Source organism: Ursus maritimus, unplaced genomic scaffold, assembly GCF_017311325.1.
Source record: "Ursus maritimus isolate PB19 unplaced genomic scaffold, ASM1731132v1 scaffold_2, whole genome shotgun sequence".
NCBI classification, from domain to species: Eukaryota; Metazoa; Chordata; class Mammalia; order Carnivora; family Ursidae; genus Ursus; species Ursus maritimus.
In genome coordinates, this window is record NW_024424452.1 from 104164491 (window position 1) to 104183053 (window position 18563).

The following is an 18563-nucleotide window of genomic DNA, read 5'->3' on the forward strand; positions in this document are numbered from 1 at the left end:
AGGGCACGGCTCCCCATGATGACCGCACTTGAAAGGAGGCTATTCAGGGAGTACTTTGGGGCCTGCTTGGGATCCTGCTAACGGCAGACGTTTTGAAACTGAATTTAATAATGTTCAGACACTTGGTGGCCTCTCCCCTCTGAGCCCCACCCAAACTCAGGACCGGGAAGGCCACCCCAGTGACCCTGAGCGGTTGGCCTGCTGAGGGAGGTGTCCTTGGGAAAGCAGGCCCAGGCTAAAAAGGTGTTACCACCAGCTGTGTTCTTCAAAGTTGTCCTGGCAAGAGAGGAGTGAAGCGAGCGGTCACGCTGAGCTTTACACGAGGACACAGAGAACGTGCGTCCAAGACGGGACGCGTTCAGCTGTGAAGGGTGGCTGGAGCCGGTGGAAAGTTTCTCCGGGGGACAGGCTTACCTGCATGAGACGTCTGTTGTGGAGGGGCGGGCTGGGAACCGCTCAGGTTCCACCGCGGCTTCTCCTGCAAGACCTCCGCACAAGCCCATCAACCGTCTGAGGTGTGCTGCCCCCTCCTGGCCGAACGGGCGCTGCGGTCAGAGCGCAGGCGGTTGTAGCAAAACGTGAGGCCGCCACACGAGCAGGATCCGGCAACCCAAAACCAAGCGCACACCACACACCCTGGGGGAGAGCTCCGCAAGCTGCCTGCTGCCTGCTGCCCCTCGGCCGCGACGCCGACAGTGGGGTGAGCACAAACAGAAAATGCAGATCGGCCAGCATGTAGATCCCACCCTCAGATTCTCTCCCAGCAAAACCGAGAGTAGCCCGGCTCGTGCATGAGCTCCCAGCGCTGCAAGAGAAGCTGGAGGAAAGGGTGTGTGAGTCCAGGAAAGGCTCGGAAAAATAAACTATCACCCTACTTTGCCCCCCTCCCATGCCCCCGCCCCACCCTCTGGTGGTGGTAATGTCAAGTACCCAGAAATGCAGAGCAGTGCACGGGAGAGTAAGATGCTCCCAGCATCCTCTAAGGCAGGCTGGAAGAGCCCTGGCTGCAGAGGTGCCCGTGAAATGGACTGGCCAGGGGCCGTCCTTCTGACCCAGGGAGGGAAGGGAAACAAAGCCAAAGAGAGGTAAACGTCAAACGTTAATGTGATCTTTATTCTACAGCATGTGGGGTATGTGTGCAACCCACAAGGATACAGAATGCTCTACAAAACCAAACTGAACCGTCCAAAATGACACTAGATGAAGACTGAACCCATAGTCATGTCTCTTAAAAACACAACACGGTCCTGTTTGCCATGTTATGGAAAAGAGACAGCACAAGAAGGGAGAGTGAAGGACTGAGGTTTGTGCCAAGGTAACTTCCTCTTGTTATTGCACTTTTATTCTACACACTTAGTATGTTACACTTTTATTAACACTGTAATAGACATTAGTCCTTTAAAACAAACAAAAATATTACATAAGGATAAAAGACAACAAGCCGTCCAGACCGATTTCCTTTTCAACCCTCTGAGTCGGGTGGCCTCCCCCAACGCCAGGTATTCACACAGTCTCCACGCGCATCTCAACTGGACCGGATGTTAACAAAGCAAAGGACGTTAAAAACAAAACCCTTTTAAGGACAGTAGTGCTCCTCGCAACCCCCAAAGGAGTTTGCAGTACACATTTCTGCAGGGTACTCCCTCCTCACCCACTTCAACACGGCACTAGCCCTTACCACTCCCCCCATATTTAGAAGGATAAATCCACTTTTTTTTCTTTTAAAGAAAAAGTGGGTTATTTGATCCAGCAAATCCAGAAGTCAAACTTTGAAAACTCAAAGAAAGCAACTACTCTTTTGGCGAAGGACTCTTCGAGGGCCCTTTATCCCGCTCCGAAGCAGTAGGGACTTCGTGGAGATTCCCTGATTAGCCAGATGGAACACCAAGCATGCCTTCTCTCCAAAGCAAGGCCACAGGGGACCTCTGCCCCCCAAGTGCTACCGTAATCACCGATCCCTCTTGGCTTCTCAGTGCTAAATAATAAGCCAAAAAAAATAATATATATATATAAAGTGTCATTCAGTGCAGTTATCACTTTGGAGCCCTGCCACCCCAAACCCCTTCTCTCGTCAGGAAACAACTTTGCAACCCCTCTTTGGCAGTTCAGCAAAGATGCATCAAAATGCACTAGAGAGCTGACAGGTACCGGGGGAGAGTTCTACCAGTCCCCTGTTCCCGTCTGTGGTAGTAAGATGTCCTTTCCTTCACTGTTTCCTTGAATTTTAGTGTTAAAAATTACGAGAAGCTGCTACCTAGGCTCTGTCCCCTTGAAACTGATGGAGTCACAAGTGATTCTCTTTGGTCTGGGAAGAACCAGCACAGCCCTCCTTCCTAGAGAAGTGGAAGGCTTGCTCAATCAATGAGCCACTCTCTACAGAGGATCCAGGAACTAGGGCATGCCTAGTGGAAACCTCAGCCAAACGAGCATTCCTCAACTCGTGCTAGACTGGCCTCACTGCCAGCTCCCGAGGCACAGGGTCAGCCACTCCGGGGCCCCAGGTTCCACCATTTCTTGATTGCTCTGCAAGAAGGTCCCTCACTCAGTTCTAAAGTAACGTAGTGACTGGACTTCAAGCATATTAAAAATGGCCAGGTGATCATTTTCAGGCTGGGGTAAATTGCCCTAATGAATGATTAGAAGGGTAGAACACAGTAAGGGTAATCCGTCCCATCCTTCCTCCTCCCCCAGCCACAATCTCACCTCACCACTTGGGAGCACATACAACCAAAGCTAGGAGGTAAAATCTTTAGGACTTTGGTCTCGTTGAGCCCGCTACAGCCCAAGTGCCCCCAGACTTCTTTGAATACCTAGTGTCTTCCCAAGTAATATACAGTACAGTACATTTCATGGCATTCCATCACTTTAATAATAATGGGTGCCAAGGAACAAAGAATCCAAAATTAGCTGACAATGTTATAAAACGAAAGCAAAGTATGCATGTGTTATATATTGTATTCCTGCACTCAGCCCGCTGAGTGCTCGAATCACACCTCCCAAAGAGCTCTATGTGGACTTTGGCTGGCCCGGAGAGCTTCAGGAATATCTTGCACCTTTTCTCAAAACACTTTTTCTGAAATGAATTGTTAACACAACTACTGTCTTACTTAACATTGGTCCCTCCCCTCCTCCCTCCTCACTCAGGCAAAAAATGTGGGAATCTGCTAGGAAACTGGTGTCTGAGAGCAGACTAAGGTGCAGGGGACACACTGAAAAGGGACACTGGGCAGAGGGACACCACCCCCCACCCCCGCATGAATGGGGGTAGGAACTAAGACTTGGGAAGAATGTTAGGAATGTGGCTTCCACAACAGCAGCACAGACTCCTGATTTGACCTGGACTAAGACTCTCTGGGAAAGGGAACTATAGAAGACCTTTCCTGAAATTTCATATGGAACAGACACTTAGACTGATTTTTCAGCAGGGAGACACTATCACCTCTCCTTTTTAAACTTGAAAATCTGGCTTCCTGGAAGCCCCATCGTAGTCCCCAGGAAGACACACGAGTTAATGCCGGCAAGAACAGAGTGACTTGAAGAAGTAAAGGTATAAATGGGTATTAAAAATTCTAAGAGATCCACTGAACATTCCACCAGAACAAGGCTGGAGCTCACAGAACCCAAAGACACTGCGTCGGTCACTTTATTGCTTGCAAGTAAAAAGGTTTTTAGCACTATATGGAGTCTCTGAAGGGCTCCAAGTGCTTGGAGGCTTACTACACTCAAGCGTATCATAATCAGAGCCCAGCACAGCCAAAGAGTGAAAACTGAACTTTACAAGTTACATGAAAAATTTCTTGTGAACGCCATTTATACTCTGTTAATGTTTAAGAGATGGTCATTCTAGAAACAACCCTGCAAAATCCCAGCAGCAAATCTGCCCATCTCCTTACACACCTACTCAGGGACCTGCTTCCCAGACTTGGGGGCCAGGCACAGGGGAGAGACCACAGAGCTTGGAGATTAGGCAGATGGACAAGGCTACTGCCCTCCTCTGTCTATTCCTTCACCCCCTGGTGTTCTAAGTCGGATGGACCATCTTGGTTGAGCGAGGCTTTAAGTCAAGATCTGAGGTACGTCGACATGTAAATCGTTCCCCTTCAGAACTTCTCCTATTCGGCACACTTCCTGACACACACTCCAAAAGCCCACCAGCACAGCTCCCAGCTGCAGGGGAGGGGAACCACCAGCATGAGGGGCACACACAGAGCTACAGAAAGCGTTCTATTCCACCTGGTGCTTTTCTTCTTACGTTACATTCAAAATAAAGTAAAAAAGAAGGGACAAGTTGCAAAAGAAATCTCGGTTAAAAAGCTCATTGATGGGAGTTTAAAAACATCAGTGTGTTAGTTTCAAACACAAAAATAGGAATTTTTGATTCTTCTAAGTTTAGAGACGGCCTGGTATCCTTCTAGAAGGTTTGCAGGGAAGCCCATAGCTCCAGATCACTGCTCATGTCTCAGGTCTCAGCAGTTACTCCGCACCGGTCAGTTTTACCCAGACACTCATCCCCAGATACCATGTTAACTGGAGTTTCCCCATCTCGAGACCAAAAAGGGGGGAAAAAAAATCAAGACCAAAGGGAAGAAGAAAAGATTCTATCCTGGGGTTAGCAGTAACTCAGAATCCGATCACATATGTATATACATACATATATGTACACCACATTTTTTTCTTTTTGTGGCCTCTTGGTGACGTAACCGTGAAACCCACCCGCAGAAGGCAGGGCTATTCAGTGCTATAAACATAAGCGCGCTGGCACACAGGAACAGACAGCTCGGTTTCCAGCTCCCTCACTGGGGCCTCCGGCTGTTGCAACCCGAGATCTGGCTGCCGGGAGCACAAAGTTATTGTTTTGCTCCTATGTTCTCACAATCCTGGAACTAAGTGCAAATTTTCTAAGGGCCCTGACGACAGGAAAGACCAAACTATTCCTAGCTAGAGCCAAAAAGATGAAAATTATAGTTTTTAATACTATCGCCACTGCAGTGCCCCACCTGTCTTAGCAACATACAGTGAACAGACAACTGGTACATTTGCCTCCTTTTCAGTTCTGAGACTGGAACATTGCATTCTTCGGCGTCTGTGTGTCCTAGACGATCTTTTGCTAACGGGATGGCTTGGGGCATCAGTGAGCTGCTGAACATGCCCCAACAGCCAGCCAACACTTCAGATCCGGGAGGCATCTCAGCCTGGGAAGGTCTCAAGCTGCCCACAAGCATCAGTTCCCTGGGGAGTGCTGTGAATAAATGTCAAATTCTTCCCACGGCCAAAAGGTGAGGGGAAGGAAAGAAACAGAGTGAAGGAGAAAGGTCTTTGCTTTCAAGTAGAATCGTCGAGCCCTCTGTTTGGCTGCTCCGAATGTGACCTGCATAGCCGGTCCATGATGCCCTGGAGCATGGGCTGGACGATGCCCAAGAGAGGCCTCTGAGAGGGGTCCCCGTCCCAGCAGGCCTCCATCAACTGCCAGCACTCCTCGTCAAACACAGGAAGACGCTCTGGCCGGGCCCCTGGAGAAAGGCACACGGAAGCGAAGCCAGAGTCAGTGAGAGGGCCCGTGCCGTGATGAGGCCCGACCAGCTCGCAGACCGATCACCCAGGCAGGGCTCAGGAGTTCTGGCTTCAACTGCAAACACCAAGGTCAGAAACCAGTAGTAACGGTGACAAAAAAACTGGAGCGTACTGGCATAGGAAGTTGAAGAATTGGAAATGTTTAAGCAAAAAGCCTTCTTGAATCAGTTCGGTACAATACTGCCTGAAAGCAAAGGTCTGATTTCAGTGTCTTTCCTGGATTCCATGATGGTATGTGGTCCCACTGCTCTCGGTCTGCTTTCAATGGTGGGGGGCGGGGGGGGGCAGGACAAAGTAGGGCTTGTGGCTCTTACCTCTCCGCACATTGTTCCAGAGATGGTCTTTGCTGGCGCACCTCTCAAATGCTTCCGGGAGCTTGACAGAGCCCGAGCAGATATACCAGAAGAGAATACCAAAGGCGTAGACGTCGACGGAATTATCATACTTCCCTGTAGCGAGAAGAGGCGATGGCAGTGAGCCAGGGACAGAGAGTGGCTGCATCCCTGCTCACGGGGTCTGCAGAGGTCTCCACGCCTTTATTTCTAAAGCTTATAACATCCATTGCCTCCCCTAACAACCCTGGTAGGCAGGACTGTTTACGACGCCCATCTTAATACACCCAAAACCACAGCACTGGGCGGGCAGAACTGGGGCCAGAGCCTGACAAAGAAGGAGGACAGGCCTTTGATTCTGATGCAACAGCCAAGAAGATTCATCCTGATAGGTCGGATTAGGGAAGCAAGGCTGGGAAACGGGTGGGTAGATGGGAACCAGAATGTAAAAGTCTTTAAAAATCAGACAGAGAGGGGCGCCTGGGTGGCACAGCGGTTAAAGCGTCTGCCTTCAGCTCAGGGCGTGATCCCGGCGTTCCGGGTTCAAGCCCCACGTCAGGCTCCTCCTCTGTGAGCCTGCTTCTTCCTCTCCCACTCCCCCTGCTTGTGTTCCCTCTCTTGCTGGCTGTCTCTATCTCTGTCAAATAAATAAAAATCTTTAATAAAAAAAAAAAATCAGACAGAGAAGTCTGGATTCAATGGACAGCAGGAAGTCCTCTATTGTTTTCGGGCAGCAGGTGTCACGAAGAACGTATTTTAGAAAGATTCTTCTGTCAGCAGTAGGACTGCAGAGAAACAATCCAGGGAAATGAAACATGAAACAGCCAAAATAAAATGAAAGCAGTGGGAATAGAACTTCTGTAGGAAGGAAATCTAGAGAAAGATAAACGATGAGTGTGTGCTTGGCGTTACTGTGGGTCCAGCTAACCCCTAATCCTTACGAGCCCGACTCCGTGAAGGGCTGGGGGCAGACCTGTGCGTGAGGCGAACGAGAGGAGGCCGCGCAGATCGCCCATTCGAACTCTTCTCCACGCTGACAAGGGGCCTGCCGTGACCTTCCCATCTGCCTCAGCAACACCACGACCATCTCCCATCCCTCAGGTCCCTCAGGTTCGAGCCCTTGGGTCCTAGTCTGGTCCTTCTTTGCTGTTCGTCGTCGCTGCCCAGTCGATCATGCCCTGAGCTGCCCTGGCACCCGGCGTACTTGCTTTGTCCCACACTACCAGCAGCCTGCCCCTGGACACAAGCACCACTGCTCTGCCTACCTCGGTTCTGGCCGCTCGCACCCCCCCCACCTCCTGCTGCTAAGCTAACCTTCGGCGAACGTGTTTTCATCCGCGCCTGCGCACGAGCTCAAGTTCCTTACCGCTCACTCCTCTGCGCGGACTTCAAGCTCAGAGCACTTCATCCCCAACCTTGTGTGCTGTTATTCCCCCCATGGGCTTCCATCCTGTCTTGCTTATTTCTATGCTGCAGTTTTCCTAGTTCCCTTTCCCCAGCCTCCAGAATGTTCTCTCCTTCGTGACGCGTGGTTTGAGTCTAGAGCCAGAAAAACCTAGATTCCAATCCCAGCTCCATCATCTTTAGCTCCGTGTGCTGGGGTGGCTTTCTGACGTTCACCAATCTGGACTCGACTTTATCTGTGACACGGGCATGAAAACGCATCGCCATCACCACAGAAGGGCCGTGAGCATTAAATGGAACAAAACGTATGAAAAAGCATACTCCTGCCGCCCAGCTCAAAGAACACGCTTCCTACGAGCTCCCTTCCCAAAGGCCAATTTTTCCAGACCTGACTCAAGCGCTACCTGCCATCTCACTTCTACCGCAAAACTCAAACATTGCAACCCTCCTTTGTCACTCGGCTGAACAGCAACATCATGTTAGCTGGCAGCCGTGTCAGCACCCGTCACGTGCTGTCGTTCACTGCTTCCTGGTTCTTGAACGTCTCCCAGCGCGTCTCTGTCATCCGCAAGCCCCTTACTGATCAGGGCCGACTCCTGACGCATCGAAGTTACTCAGTCAGCACTTCATGAGCAGCCGGTCGGCTGACTGTGGCAATTATGGCGCGAGCAGCCCGGAGAAACCTCCACAGGAAGACCTGGTGGCTCCCGCGTGCGCTGTTCCTGATGTTCCTGCTGCCCGCTCTGCCTCTCCCCTTTCCCCGCTCCCTGCCTCAGGGCTCCCTCCTCTGCTTCTCCCTCGCCTGCACCAGGCCTGCCAGGAGTCCCTGCGGATACTACTTAGCCCAAGGCGGAGCCCTCGGGGCTAAAGCATGGAGCCCTGCTGAAGCCCCCTCCCTGCCCCACAGCTTACCTGTGAAGAGTTCAGGGGCCATATGGATGGGCGTCCCCACGATGCTGCCTGACATCATGGCCTCTGGCTTGCAGAATCCTAAGTCCGTGATCTTGGCACGGTCCTGCTTGTCCAGCTGCCAACAGAGCAGGGCGAGAGTCAGCCTGCGTCGTAGCCTGCACGCAGCACCCACTTGCACACTCGAGCTCAGAGCAGGCGTCTCCCTCCACGGAGCACTTACGCAAGCCTCCCTGTCTCCAGATTCATTCCCACTCCTGTCTTCTCCCCAGACTGCAAGCAACCTAATGGCCACGGCTGTCTTTTTCAACTCTGTATGCCTCACGCTTAGCGTAGGGCCTGGCACATCGCAGACACTTAGTAAGTCTGGGAAGAATGAATAAGTGAAAGACACGGAGGAAAGTAGTTCAGTTCCTGAGGATTCCCCTCTGACCTCCAGACCCCAGGGCAGAAAGTCGCTAAGGAAGAAGACTGAGGGGTCCTCTGGTCGGCTGAGGAGAGTTGCCTGATTTCCCCACAGTTTCCTTTCCTAAAGGTCCAAAAGACTAAATCTGTGCTTCATTTGACAATTGAGAAGCCTCTCAGGTTTCAGCCCATGATTTTAGGGCAATCTTTCCCTTCCCCCACCCTGCTGTCATCTTTTTATGTAGCACGTAAGCATTGCCAGAGACACCTCGATGCTATCCAACACACTTTCAAGAACTGAGATCCCAGGACTGGTGGGTTCAGGACCACCTTCCCTTTGACGGTGCATCTACCCATCTCAGCCCACATCCAGCCCCTCTGACCAAACCCTAAACAACAACCAGACATGGAATCCTCAAAAACATCAACATCACAAAAGCAAAAAAGGGCAGAAGAACTATTCTAGATTAAAGGAGGACAGGAAAACATGACAACAGAGTGCACCGTCTGATCCTGGAGTGACCCTGGATCAAACAAGCGAACAAACAGACTGTGTCTGGGTAACTGGGAAATGTGAATATAAACTGTATATTAACTAACAGTATTGTACTGACGTTAAATTTCTTTGGTGTGATAATGGCATTTGAATTACACAGAAAAATGTCCTTTTTAGGACATATAAGCTCGAGTATTTAGGAGTAATGTGCTACCTGTAACTTATTTTCCTGTAGTTGAGTAAAAGTGTGTGTGTGTGTGTGAGAGAGAGAGAGAGAGAGACTGAGGAACACAGAGAGAGAGAGGAAGGCTGGAGAAAGAGAACACGAATCCGGATGAACGATATCTGGATCGCCATTGGACCACTCTGTTCTGGAAGTTCACATGTTTCCAACAGTGTTGGGAGGAAAAACCTGAAGCGACAGAAGCTTGGTCTATGAGGCGGCCTGACACTCCCCAAGCCTTACGTCCAAGATGGCTCAACCCACTCCGCTGTCAACGCCACTGTGTTCCCGGCAGGCGCTTCCGTGATCCCGCTCACACATAGGCGGCCCCTCGGAAGGCCACTGAACCCACAGAGGCAGCGGGTTATCTCGGGGAAACAGCTCTACTTACCAGGACATTTTTTAGCTTGATATCACGGTGCACGAGTCCCTGGCTGTGCAGGAAGCGGATCCCTTCCACCACATCTAGTGCGATCTGCAGACGGGTCCTCAGCGTCAGCCCAGCCTTGGGGAGACAAAAGGGCTCACTCGTCACTAACAAGACAACCCCTCAGTCCAACGTGCTTAAACCCACTCCGAGCTCCTTCTGCAGGGCACACAGAGGACAAGGGCAGAGGAGCAGGCGGGAAGAAGGGAAGAGGAAAGCAGTCAGGAGAAGGAAGCCGAGGGAACGCGAGGAAGGACAAGCTGTGAGGCCAGATAACATCCCTTGGAGGCCGCACACAGGCGGCCGGATGACCCCACATGGGGCTAAAGGAGGCGCAGGCCAGCAACTGGAGGCAGGAGCTCATTTCCAAGCCCCGGACAGACTCTGGAACTGCTCTTGAGGCTCCAAGTAGTTCTAGGTCTCAGGGTGTCTGACTGGCTCGGTCGGTGGAGCATGTGACTCTTGATCTCAGGGTTGTGCGTTCAAGCCCCATGTTGGGCACAGAGATTATTTTTTAAAAAACTAAAAATTAAAAAATAAAAATACTCAAAAAAAAAAAAAGTATTTCTAGGTCTCTCGGGCAGAACGCCTTCTACTGCTTTATAGCCTGGTCAGCCCAGGTTTGGCTTTATGGATTCAAATATCAAAGTCACCCCTCTTACTTTTACCATGCCTCCAACTTAGCACCTCCTGAATTCCAGAGAACATCACATCACTCATCCAGAAGCTCAGCCTACCTGTGGGAAAGCATCAGATAGTGCTGAGCCTAACTCCTCGGAAATGAAGAGAGAGAGCCACTGGGAGAATCATTTCCTCCATCCTATTGATTTTTCATGACTCCTACAATCATAGTTCTAAGGATTCCCGTCTTTTATTCGGAAGCTTCCATATTAACTGGTACAAGAGACATCTGTGACAAGGGACCTACCCAGGTCCTCCAGGGTTAGCTGCCCCAGCCCCACTCAGCCCGTGTAGGGACCAGACAAGGGAATGTCTCCACATCCCTTGTGGTTGCTCTGGGTGAGGGAAACTCGACATCCGACTGAGGGCACTTCACCTTCACTCAAAATCTTTCAACAGCATTTCATGGTCTAAATTCTATGGAAATTCTTCATTTTTGTGTTCTGTAATTTCTTCTCAACATTTCTTTGCACATCATGCCCCTCTACTCCCAGACAGCTGTTCCAACATGACTCACGTCCTTCAAATGCTCTGGGCTTTATGCTACTCCTTCCCAGTGGTATGGATTCTTCCTTCTACCTGCCCAAATCTGACCCATCAAGGTGGATTTATCACACTCAAACGCCACATCTTCATGAAATATTCACCAACTGCAAGTCGGTGAGCTTCTGGCAATTACACCTTTTTTTTTTTTTTTAAAGTAGGCTCTATGCCCAACATGGGGCTTGAACTCATGACCCCGAGATCAAGAGTCACATGCTCTACCGACCGAGCCAGCCTGGTGCCCCTGGCAATTACACTTTTTGCTATCCCCTTATGGTGCTTAACACAGGGTCCTGTACAAAGTAGTCACTAATAAGTATTTGTTGACTAAACAACAAGCACTGGCTTTATCCATCGAGAGCAAAATTACAGGGTGCTTCTCTGCTCTTCTGAGTCGCCTAGATTTTTACAAGAGGTAACAGTGGTGCACTGGTGGTATTCTGGATACACCCTGGGCCAAAAAAATGGATTCTGAGAAATTCTTAAGGTTTTTTGGAAATGAGGGTAATAACGCTTGGTTATTCTCCAAAAACGTCTTGGGAAAGCTAGGAGGTGTGGATAAACACGGAAGGAAGACAGGGCAGAGAGGACTGCGCGGGGCCGGCTGCGGGCCGCTCTGGCCGCGTGGCCTCACCTTCAGCCCCGTGTAGAGGTCCCGGTGCAGCCGCTCCATGATGAGCAGAACGGCGATGCTGGAGCCGCCGCCGTAGCTGTAGTCGATGACCGAGCCGTGCAGATCCACCAAGCGCTCGTGCTGCGGCAGAGACCTGGCGGGAACGGGAGAGGCCGGGGCTGCGGTGCTCCGGCTCTGAGCCTGCACCGCGTGCCCCCGTGGGGGCAGGAGCCCCGAGACCACACCTCGTCCAGGGCCGAGGTAACGGCCCTCGGCGCAGATAGAGGGCCAAGAGAATGGCCTCTCCAACAAGGACAAAGGATCACGGAATCTAAAAACTGACAGGCCTAAAGGACTAAGAAGTCAAACGGAAGGCAGAGTCTGAGAAATCAGGATGGTGGGGAGGGGGCAGCAGACACCGTGAAGGCCTGCAAGAGAGCCCATTTCTGGGCCCAACACAGAAACACCGGTGACAGCATCGTGGGACACAGGAATGGAGAGACAAGGCATGCTGCAGCTCTTGATACGAAATTCCTACCAGGCTTCTGGCTTCTTCTCTGGATCTTCTGCCATAGAGACGAATGACAGGAGAACCTACCTCATGTAGTGAAACTCCAAAGCCAGGTCATTCCAGTGCTTCTCGTCCGGAGGGACGACCGACTTGAGGGCGCAAGGGAAGTGTCCCCCCCAGTTGTCACACAGGTACACCACACCATACTGGCCCCGGCCGAGCTCCTGCCCCAGTTTAGGTTTACCTATAAAGTATGGAGACAGAGATAAGGCAGGAGGAACGAGAACTTGCTGGGCAACCTCCCTGAGATTCTCAGACGTGCGGGGCACCTGGCTGGCTTGGTCGGTGGAGCACGTGACCCCTGATCTCGGGGTTGTGGGTTCGAGACCCACATTGGGTGTACAGATTACTTAAAAATAAATCTTAAAGATTGCATATGAAAAAAATATATAAAATATCTCATTAAAAAAAAAGATTCTTAGGGCGCCTGGGTGGCTCAGTCAATTAAGCATCTGCCTTCAGCTCAGGTCATGATCTTGGGGTCCTGGGATCAGGCCCCACATCGGGCTCCCTGCTCAGCCAGGAGTCTGCTTCTCCCTCCGCCCCTGTCCTCTGCTTGTGCTCACTCACTCTCTCTCTCTCTCAAATAAATAAAATCTTTAAAAAAAAAAAAGATTCTTAGATGTGGACCTAAGAGTAGGAAGTCATAATTATGCTGGGGGTTGAAATTCTGACGCTACTAGAAACGAGTAGAAAGTAACCTAACTGGTCTGATTTAAATAAACTTCAGTCATGTTGTCTGAACTGTACAAGTAGCAGGACCACACAGACTTCAGGAATTCAAAAACACATCAGGGGTGCTGAGGCAGCTTCGCAAGGAAGCAGCTTTAGACACTGGGATTCTCCGAGGTAGAACACGAGAATGTCAGGTATCCAGAACTTCCCCCCATTTACTTGGGAAAAACAGGACTCACGATGCAGCAAGACGTCCTGTAAAGAACGGCTTTCCAGAGAAAGGCGAGCCAGGCGTGGGGCGTGATCTTTCCGAACCTTCAACCACAGATCTTCTGTTTTCTCCAACCGGCCTGAGTGGCCAGCTTCTAGCTGGGAGGGAAACAGAAAAAAGATATGTGACTTATCAAGTCCCCAGCTTGGCTGCCTCACCTATTATATGGGGAAGTAACGGCTACCGCCTAAGGGTCACTGTGAGAGTTACACAAGACGCCCGCAAGTGACTGGTACACGTGAGCTCTCGGTCAGTAATAACTGTTCCTCCTGGATGCGTACCCGCATCTCCGCACCCCACACTCTACACACACGTGCACACATCCACCCCAAGGGGACAAGCAGATGTCACATAACCGTGAACCAGTATGAAAGTTGCAAAGTCATCCTTTCTTTCACTCATTCCTAAAATACTAAATAACTTAAATGAGTAAAATTCCTACCCCCCTTGATTTTCACTCCTTACTCAGTGAAATGGGGAGAAATTAACTGAGTTCCCTCCATGTTCCCTGGAGTTAGAAAAATCTCCACATGAAAGATGTGTTGATGAAACTTCCCATAACATAATATTATCATTTAACAACTAGGAAGAAAATATACTGACGATTTCATAAAAATTGTATGAAGAGCAGTGGGCAAAATATTCCCCGACGGATAGGTTCCTCTCTCGCTTCCCGCACGCCCACCTGCCGCAGGGACGCTGCGAAAGCTTCGTGGGAACTGTTGAGCCGGGTCCGGAACTGGCTGCAGATGCTCTTGGCCAACTTGGAGGCACTGAGGCTCTCGATGGCTTCCTGGGCCACCTTCCGCTTCCACTCCAGCGTGACGGCCGGCGGGCTCACCCACGTGATGCGCTGGATGATCTGCGGGGTGAGGGCGGTGAGCGCATGCAAGGGTGGGAGACGGGAGCCCCCAGAAAGAACCGACATCCCTCCCGTCGGGCTAGCCCCTCGTATGAAGAAAGGAGCCCCGTGAAAGGCAAGACTCCTCTCCAGTTCCATCGACCTCAGAACCAGAGCTCAGCCCAACGGAAAGCATCAAAGAACACCAGGCGAGTCTACGTGCTCGCAACCCTCAGCAGGGACACTTAGCGCCAGGGGTGCCTGAGAACTGCCTTTCTGAACTCTGTACGGAGAGAGCAACGTCGCATTCTGGAAAAGAAACCACATAAATGGCCTCTGGCAACAAAGCCCGGTTCTGATAGGCCGGGAAAAAGGAACAAGAAGAAGCTGGTGAAGGAGACTTTGATGGCTGCATAAAATTTCATTTCAATGCACTACTTTAAGCATTAAAGGGGCACTAGTCCTAATTATTCCAAAACAGGCATAAACCAGAACTCTTCTGGGCAGACAAACCAGGACAAACGGCCACCCTATGCCAACAGAATATCCTAGACATCAGTCGCTACTAGAGTGACTAAGGTTGATCAGGGCCGACAAGGGGCGGAAAATGTTTCTCTACACCAGCTCCACCTGTTTGATTTGCTCCCACAGCATCCTTGTCACCGAGGACCCTGAGTGAAACGTAACTTCAACGTGATAGGCGGCATTTAAGATCTGAAAGAGAACACACAAAAGAAAATCAATATGCCCTGAGCAGAGTGGCCGATTAAAAAATGTGATAAACAGTATTTACTTAAAGCAGAGAGTCCCGTTTCAAGGTTCCCAAATATATCCTTCCGTAAACAGGCAGAGTCTACAGGGGTTGATCATCGATTTTGTCTCTCTGGGCCCCTTTACTTCCGTCTTCACCGTCTTGCACGTTGCCTTAACTGAGACTTTGTGGTTCACAAGCACCTCGGAGAGGCAGGGGTCATGTGACGGGAAAACAAAACAAAACTCAAACTGGATGGGCAAAACGGTGAAAGGGAAATTCTTGGCTAGCTCGGGGTTGGGCTCGCGTGTGGGCTCTGTCTCCCGTGGTGTCTGTGACGTGGTATCTAACAGGTCTTTGAGTACCTGTTTGAGATAATTACTGGTGATGTGAACGGAGACGTCCTGGGACTTCTCCAGGCTCTGCAGACAGCGCTCCAGGGTCCCCACGAAGCTCTCGCGCAGGTAATCCACCGAGCTGATGAGCTTGTTGGCCACTGCCTGATTGAGCCGGGAGACGATGAGTTCCTGGATCTGCCGGATGCAGCACTTGACCTCTCTGGTGCCCACTGCCTCTCCATTCTCAGGGACGATGACATCTGTGGAGGCAGAGAAAGAAGCCAGTTGGCTGTGAGGGGAAGGGGCAGACACTCAGTGTAAAGGCCTCTCCCCATCAGAGCCAGGGAGCCGCCATGACGACGGCTGTAAGACACACGGTTGGCTGACGAACTCTGACCCTCCGCGTGACCAGGGCCCACGCAGTCCTCTACTACTTAGGGCATCGAAGAATCCCGAGAAGGAACAACTGCGTCTAGAATGAGCCTATTGATTTTGTCAGCTTTTTTGTCCCACTTATAGGACGGGAGGAACACTTATAGAATGCAGACTATTTGAAAGGCACCATAATAAGTATTTTATATACGTAATCAAATTTAATCCTCACGATATCTTTGTCAGGTGGGTATTACTGGTCATATTTTATAGGTCAGGAAACAGCCTCAAAGAGAGGACAGAGGGGGCACTGGGAAGGGGACAGTACAGTTAGGAAGGACGACGGTTAGCATCTGAACCCAAAGCTCTTGGACTGCCTTGGATCTCTGTAACATTTCATACTGTGCAGCTCCTGGAAAAATACAAGAGTTGGGGATTCGATGTTAATCAATTACTAGATAAAAAGTAAAACTGGAATATTGTTGCCAACCTGCTACTACTTCCCAGAATTAGAAAGCTGTTCTGAAAGTCGGAGAACAGAACCTAAGACAAATTACCTGCAAAAACTCTACACCTAAAAAGGCACTCTCTTGTCACTGTGGGAATTTAAATTGGTGCCACCTCTTTGAAGGAAATCTCATAATATCTATCAAAAAAATTTTTGAACCTACCAAAATTTTAAACTAACCAACCAACCAACCAGCAAAAATAACTAAATACCCTTTGCCCACTATTCTGCTTCTAGGAATTATTTTTCTAGAAATATACCTTTACAAGTTCCAAAGATATATGTGTAAATGATAATGCAGTAGAGTTTGTAATAGCAAAAAAGAAAAAAGAATGAGTCTAAATGTCCATCAGTAGGGATATAAATAAAATCAGATACATCTGTTAGAAGAAAACAAATTCATGTGTACATTTATGGAAAGATCTCTAAGATAGGAGTTCAGTGAAAAAGCAAGGGGCAGAAGAACATGGAGGACAACTAGGTGGCTGGAGGACAGCATCTTTATATCTCTGAGTGAAGTACTATGTATGTAGGTATTATCTTTTAAAAGAAAGTATTTTCGGAAGTATGTATGTAATACAGGCTGCATGCATGCATCACCTCTATTTTTATTATTTTTTTAAGATTTTATTTATTTGAGAGAGAAAGACAGCGTGCGCGTTTGTGCACACGAGCAGGGGGAGGGGCAGCGGGAGAGGAACAAGTAGACTCCCCGCCGAGCAGGGAGCCTGCCATGGGGCCGGATCCCAGGACCCCGAGATCACGACCTGAACTGAAGTCAGACACTTAACTGACTGAGCCACCAAGATGCCCCCCATTACCTTTATTTTAAAATAAAACCCAGTACCAGAAACCTGGCTCCTTGGGCTATGTGGTAGCTCTCTTCTAAATCTACTTATCATTGCCTCACGGATCCCCAGAAAGAACTGAGAACAAGGTTCAGAAGCAGAGATGTAAGTCCTGTGTGATACACAGCTAACTAGGGAAGTGGCTTCACAAATCCACCACGTAGTTGACAGAGCCAGGCGTCTGATCTACTTGTTCCCAGCCCTCCCCCCAACGTCTGTTGAACTAACCACTACATCCCAGGCACCAGACATGGTATCCCCAGCGCACAATAAACAATCAAATATTTCACGGTCTGCCAACCTCCCTGCCCGGCCCACCCTTTACCCTGCACACTATGATGCCGGCGCTGTAGCCCCAGCGTCGTAAGTTAGTCAAAAGCCGTCCCAGGATCGCCACTGCAAGTCCTCCCCACAGTGGGAAGTCCTCCCCACAGTGGGAAGTCCTCCCCACAGTGGGAATTCACCAGAGTTACCTTTGTTCATCTTTAGAAAGACCTGTAAGAAACAAGGCTTCCTGTGCTTGCTAAAGTGGGCCCTGTGTCCTCCGTGTAAGTGTGACACAGCCATACACCATCATTCACACGCCCGTTCAAACTCCCGAGAGGTAGCGCACAGAGACTGTGGGAACTGCTGTAGCAGATGTGGTGAGAAACAAGACCCCGTTCTCCTTCGTCTCGCGGATTTTAGAAAACAGTCAGAAGAACATCAACAACTGTAATAAAAGAAAATGAAAATTGCCAGAAATTCCAGGTACGCATGAAATGCGGTAGGAGTTCAGAGGGAGGCAATCACTATTAGCTAAGAAAATTGAAGAACCTTCATGAAAAATGTTATTTAGAAGAGGCCTTGAAGGGTAGGTAGGATTTGGAGACTCACAAAGAAAAGACGTTTTGGGTTTAGGGCAGGGCGGGAGCAAAGAGAAAGTAAAGGGAGAGTTGGGGCACAGCTAGCAGCTGAGAGCAACTGAGATGGGGATTAGCGGAAGGTGCCCAGTGGGAAACAGGAGCGGGAAAGTTGGTCAGGGCCAGGCTTTGGAAGATCCTCAACACAAGGCTAAGGGTCTAAACTTCGTCTGTAGGAACAGGGGGCCAACCCAGATGAACTGGGGGAAGGCAAGAAACATGTCCGGGAGACCAAGAGGTAGCGAGGAGCTACAGGGAGAGCAGGAGCTCAGGTGGACTGAAGAAGAGGGAACAGAAAAGCAAAGGTGGATATGAAATACGGAAGAAGACGCATGGGGACTTGGCCACTGACCGGATGCGGGGACAAGGGAGAGCAAAAAGCTGGAGACCATGCTGAGGTTCCGAAGCTGCTTACCGGGTAGATGGCAGCGGCAGGAACTGGGAATAGATTCAGAGGCTTTGGTAAAGCATGGAAATTCAGAGTACGGGCCCAGGAATCAGACTGTTAGATTCAAACTCTGCCTTTACTCTTCAGTAGCTGTGACCTTGAGCAAATTATTTAAACTGCCGAAGCCTCAGTTCTCTCATCAAGAAGATAGCAATATGCAGAATCCACAGAGGGATTGAAAAAAAAAAAAAATTGATGCGACGTCCCATGTCAGAAATTCTGATTAATCGGTCTGGAGTGCTCTGGGGTGATCTCAAACATCTCCATTTTCAAAAAGCCCCCCAGGAGATTTGGACATACAGCCATGATTGAGAACCTCACGGGTAACCTGCAAACCACATCCCTGGAATTAATGGGTGGTAGGGCTTATGTTCCTGCAGGGAGGTTTACAGAGCAGTCCATATACAAAGTCAGCTGCATTGAAACCTCAACCC

At 49.9% G+C, this 18563-nt stretch overlaps 1 protein-coding gene across 1 annotated transcript in view; it reads right to left on the reverse strand.

The window, feature by feature from the left end:
* Window positions 1–1092: 1092 nt before the first annotated feature.
* The window catches only part of DSTYK (dual serine/threonine and tyrosine protein kinase), a 48452-nt gene continuing 30981 nt past the window's right edge, over window positions 1093–18563 (reverse strand). Inside the window, exons 4-13 of the mRNA XM_040636511.1 lie at window positions 15079–15311; window positions 14593–14676; window positions 13807–13983; window positions 13090–13219; window positions 12203–12359; window positions 11626–11758; window positions 9732–9845; window positions 8220–8334; window positions 5886–6020; window positions 1093–5510 (exon numbers count right to left, since the gene is read on the reverse strand). Coding sequence (XP_040492445.1) covers window positions 5323–5510; window positions 5886–6020; window positions 8220–8334; window positions 9732–9845; window positions 11626–11758; window positions 12203–12359; window positions 13090–13219; window positions 13807–13983; window positions 14593–14676; window positions 15079–15311 — 1466 coding nt within the window. The 3' untranslated portion in view covers window positions 1093–5322. The remainder of the gene's footprint in view (window positions 5511–5885; window positions 6021–8219; window positions 8335–9731; window positions 9846–11625; window positions 11759–12202; window positions 12360–13089; window positions 13220–13806; window positions 13984–14592; window positions 14677–15078; window positions 15312–18563) is intronic.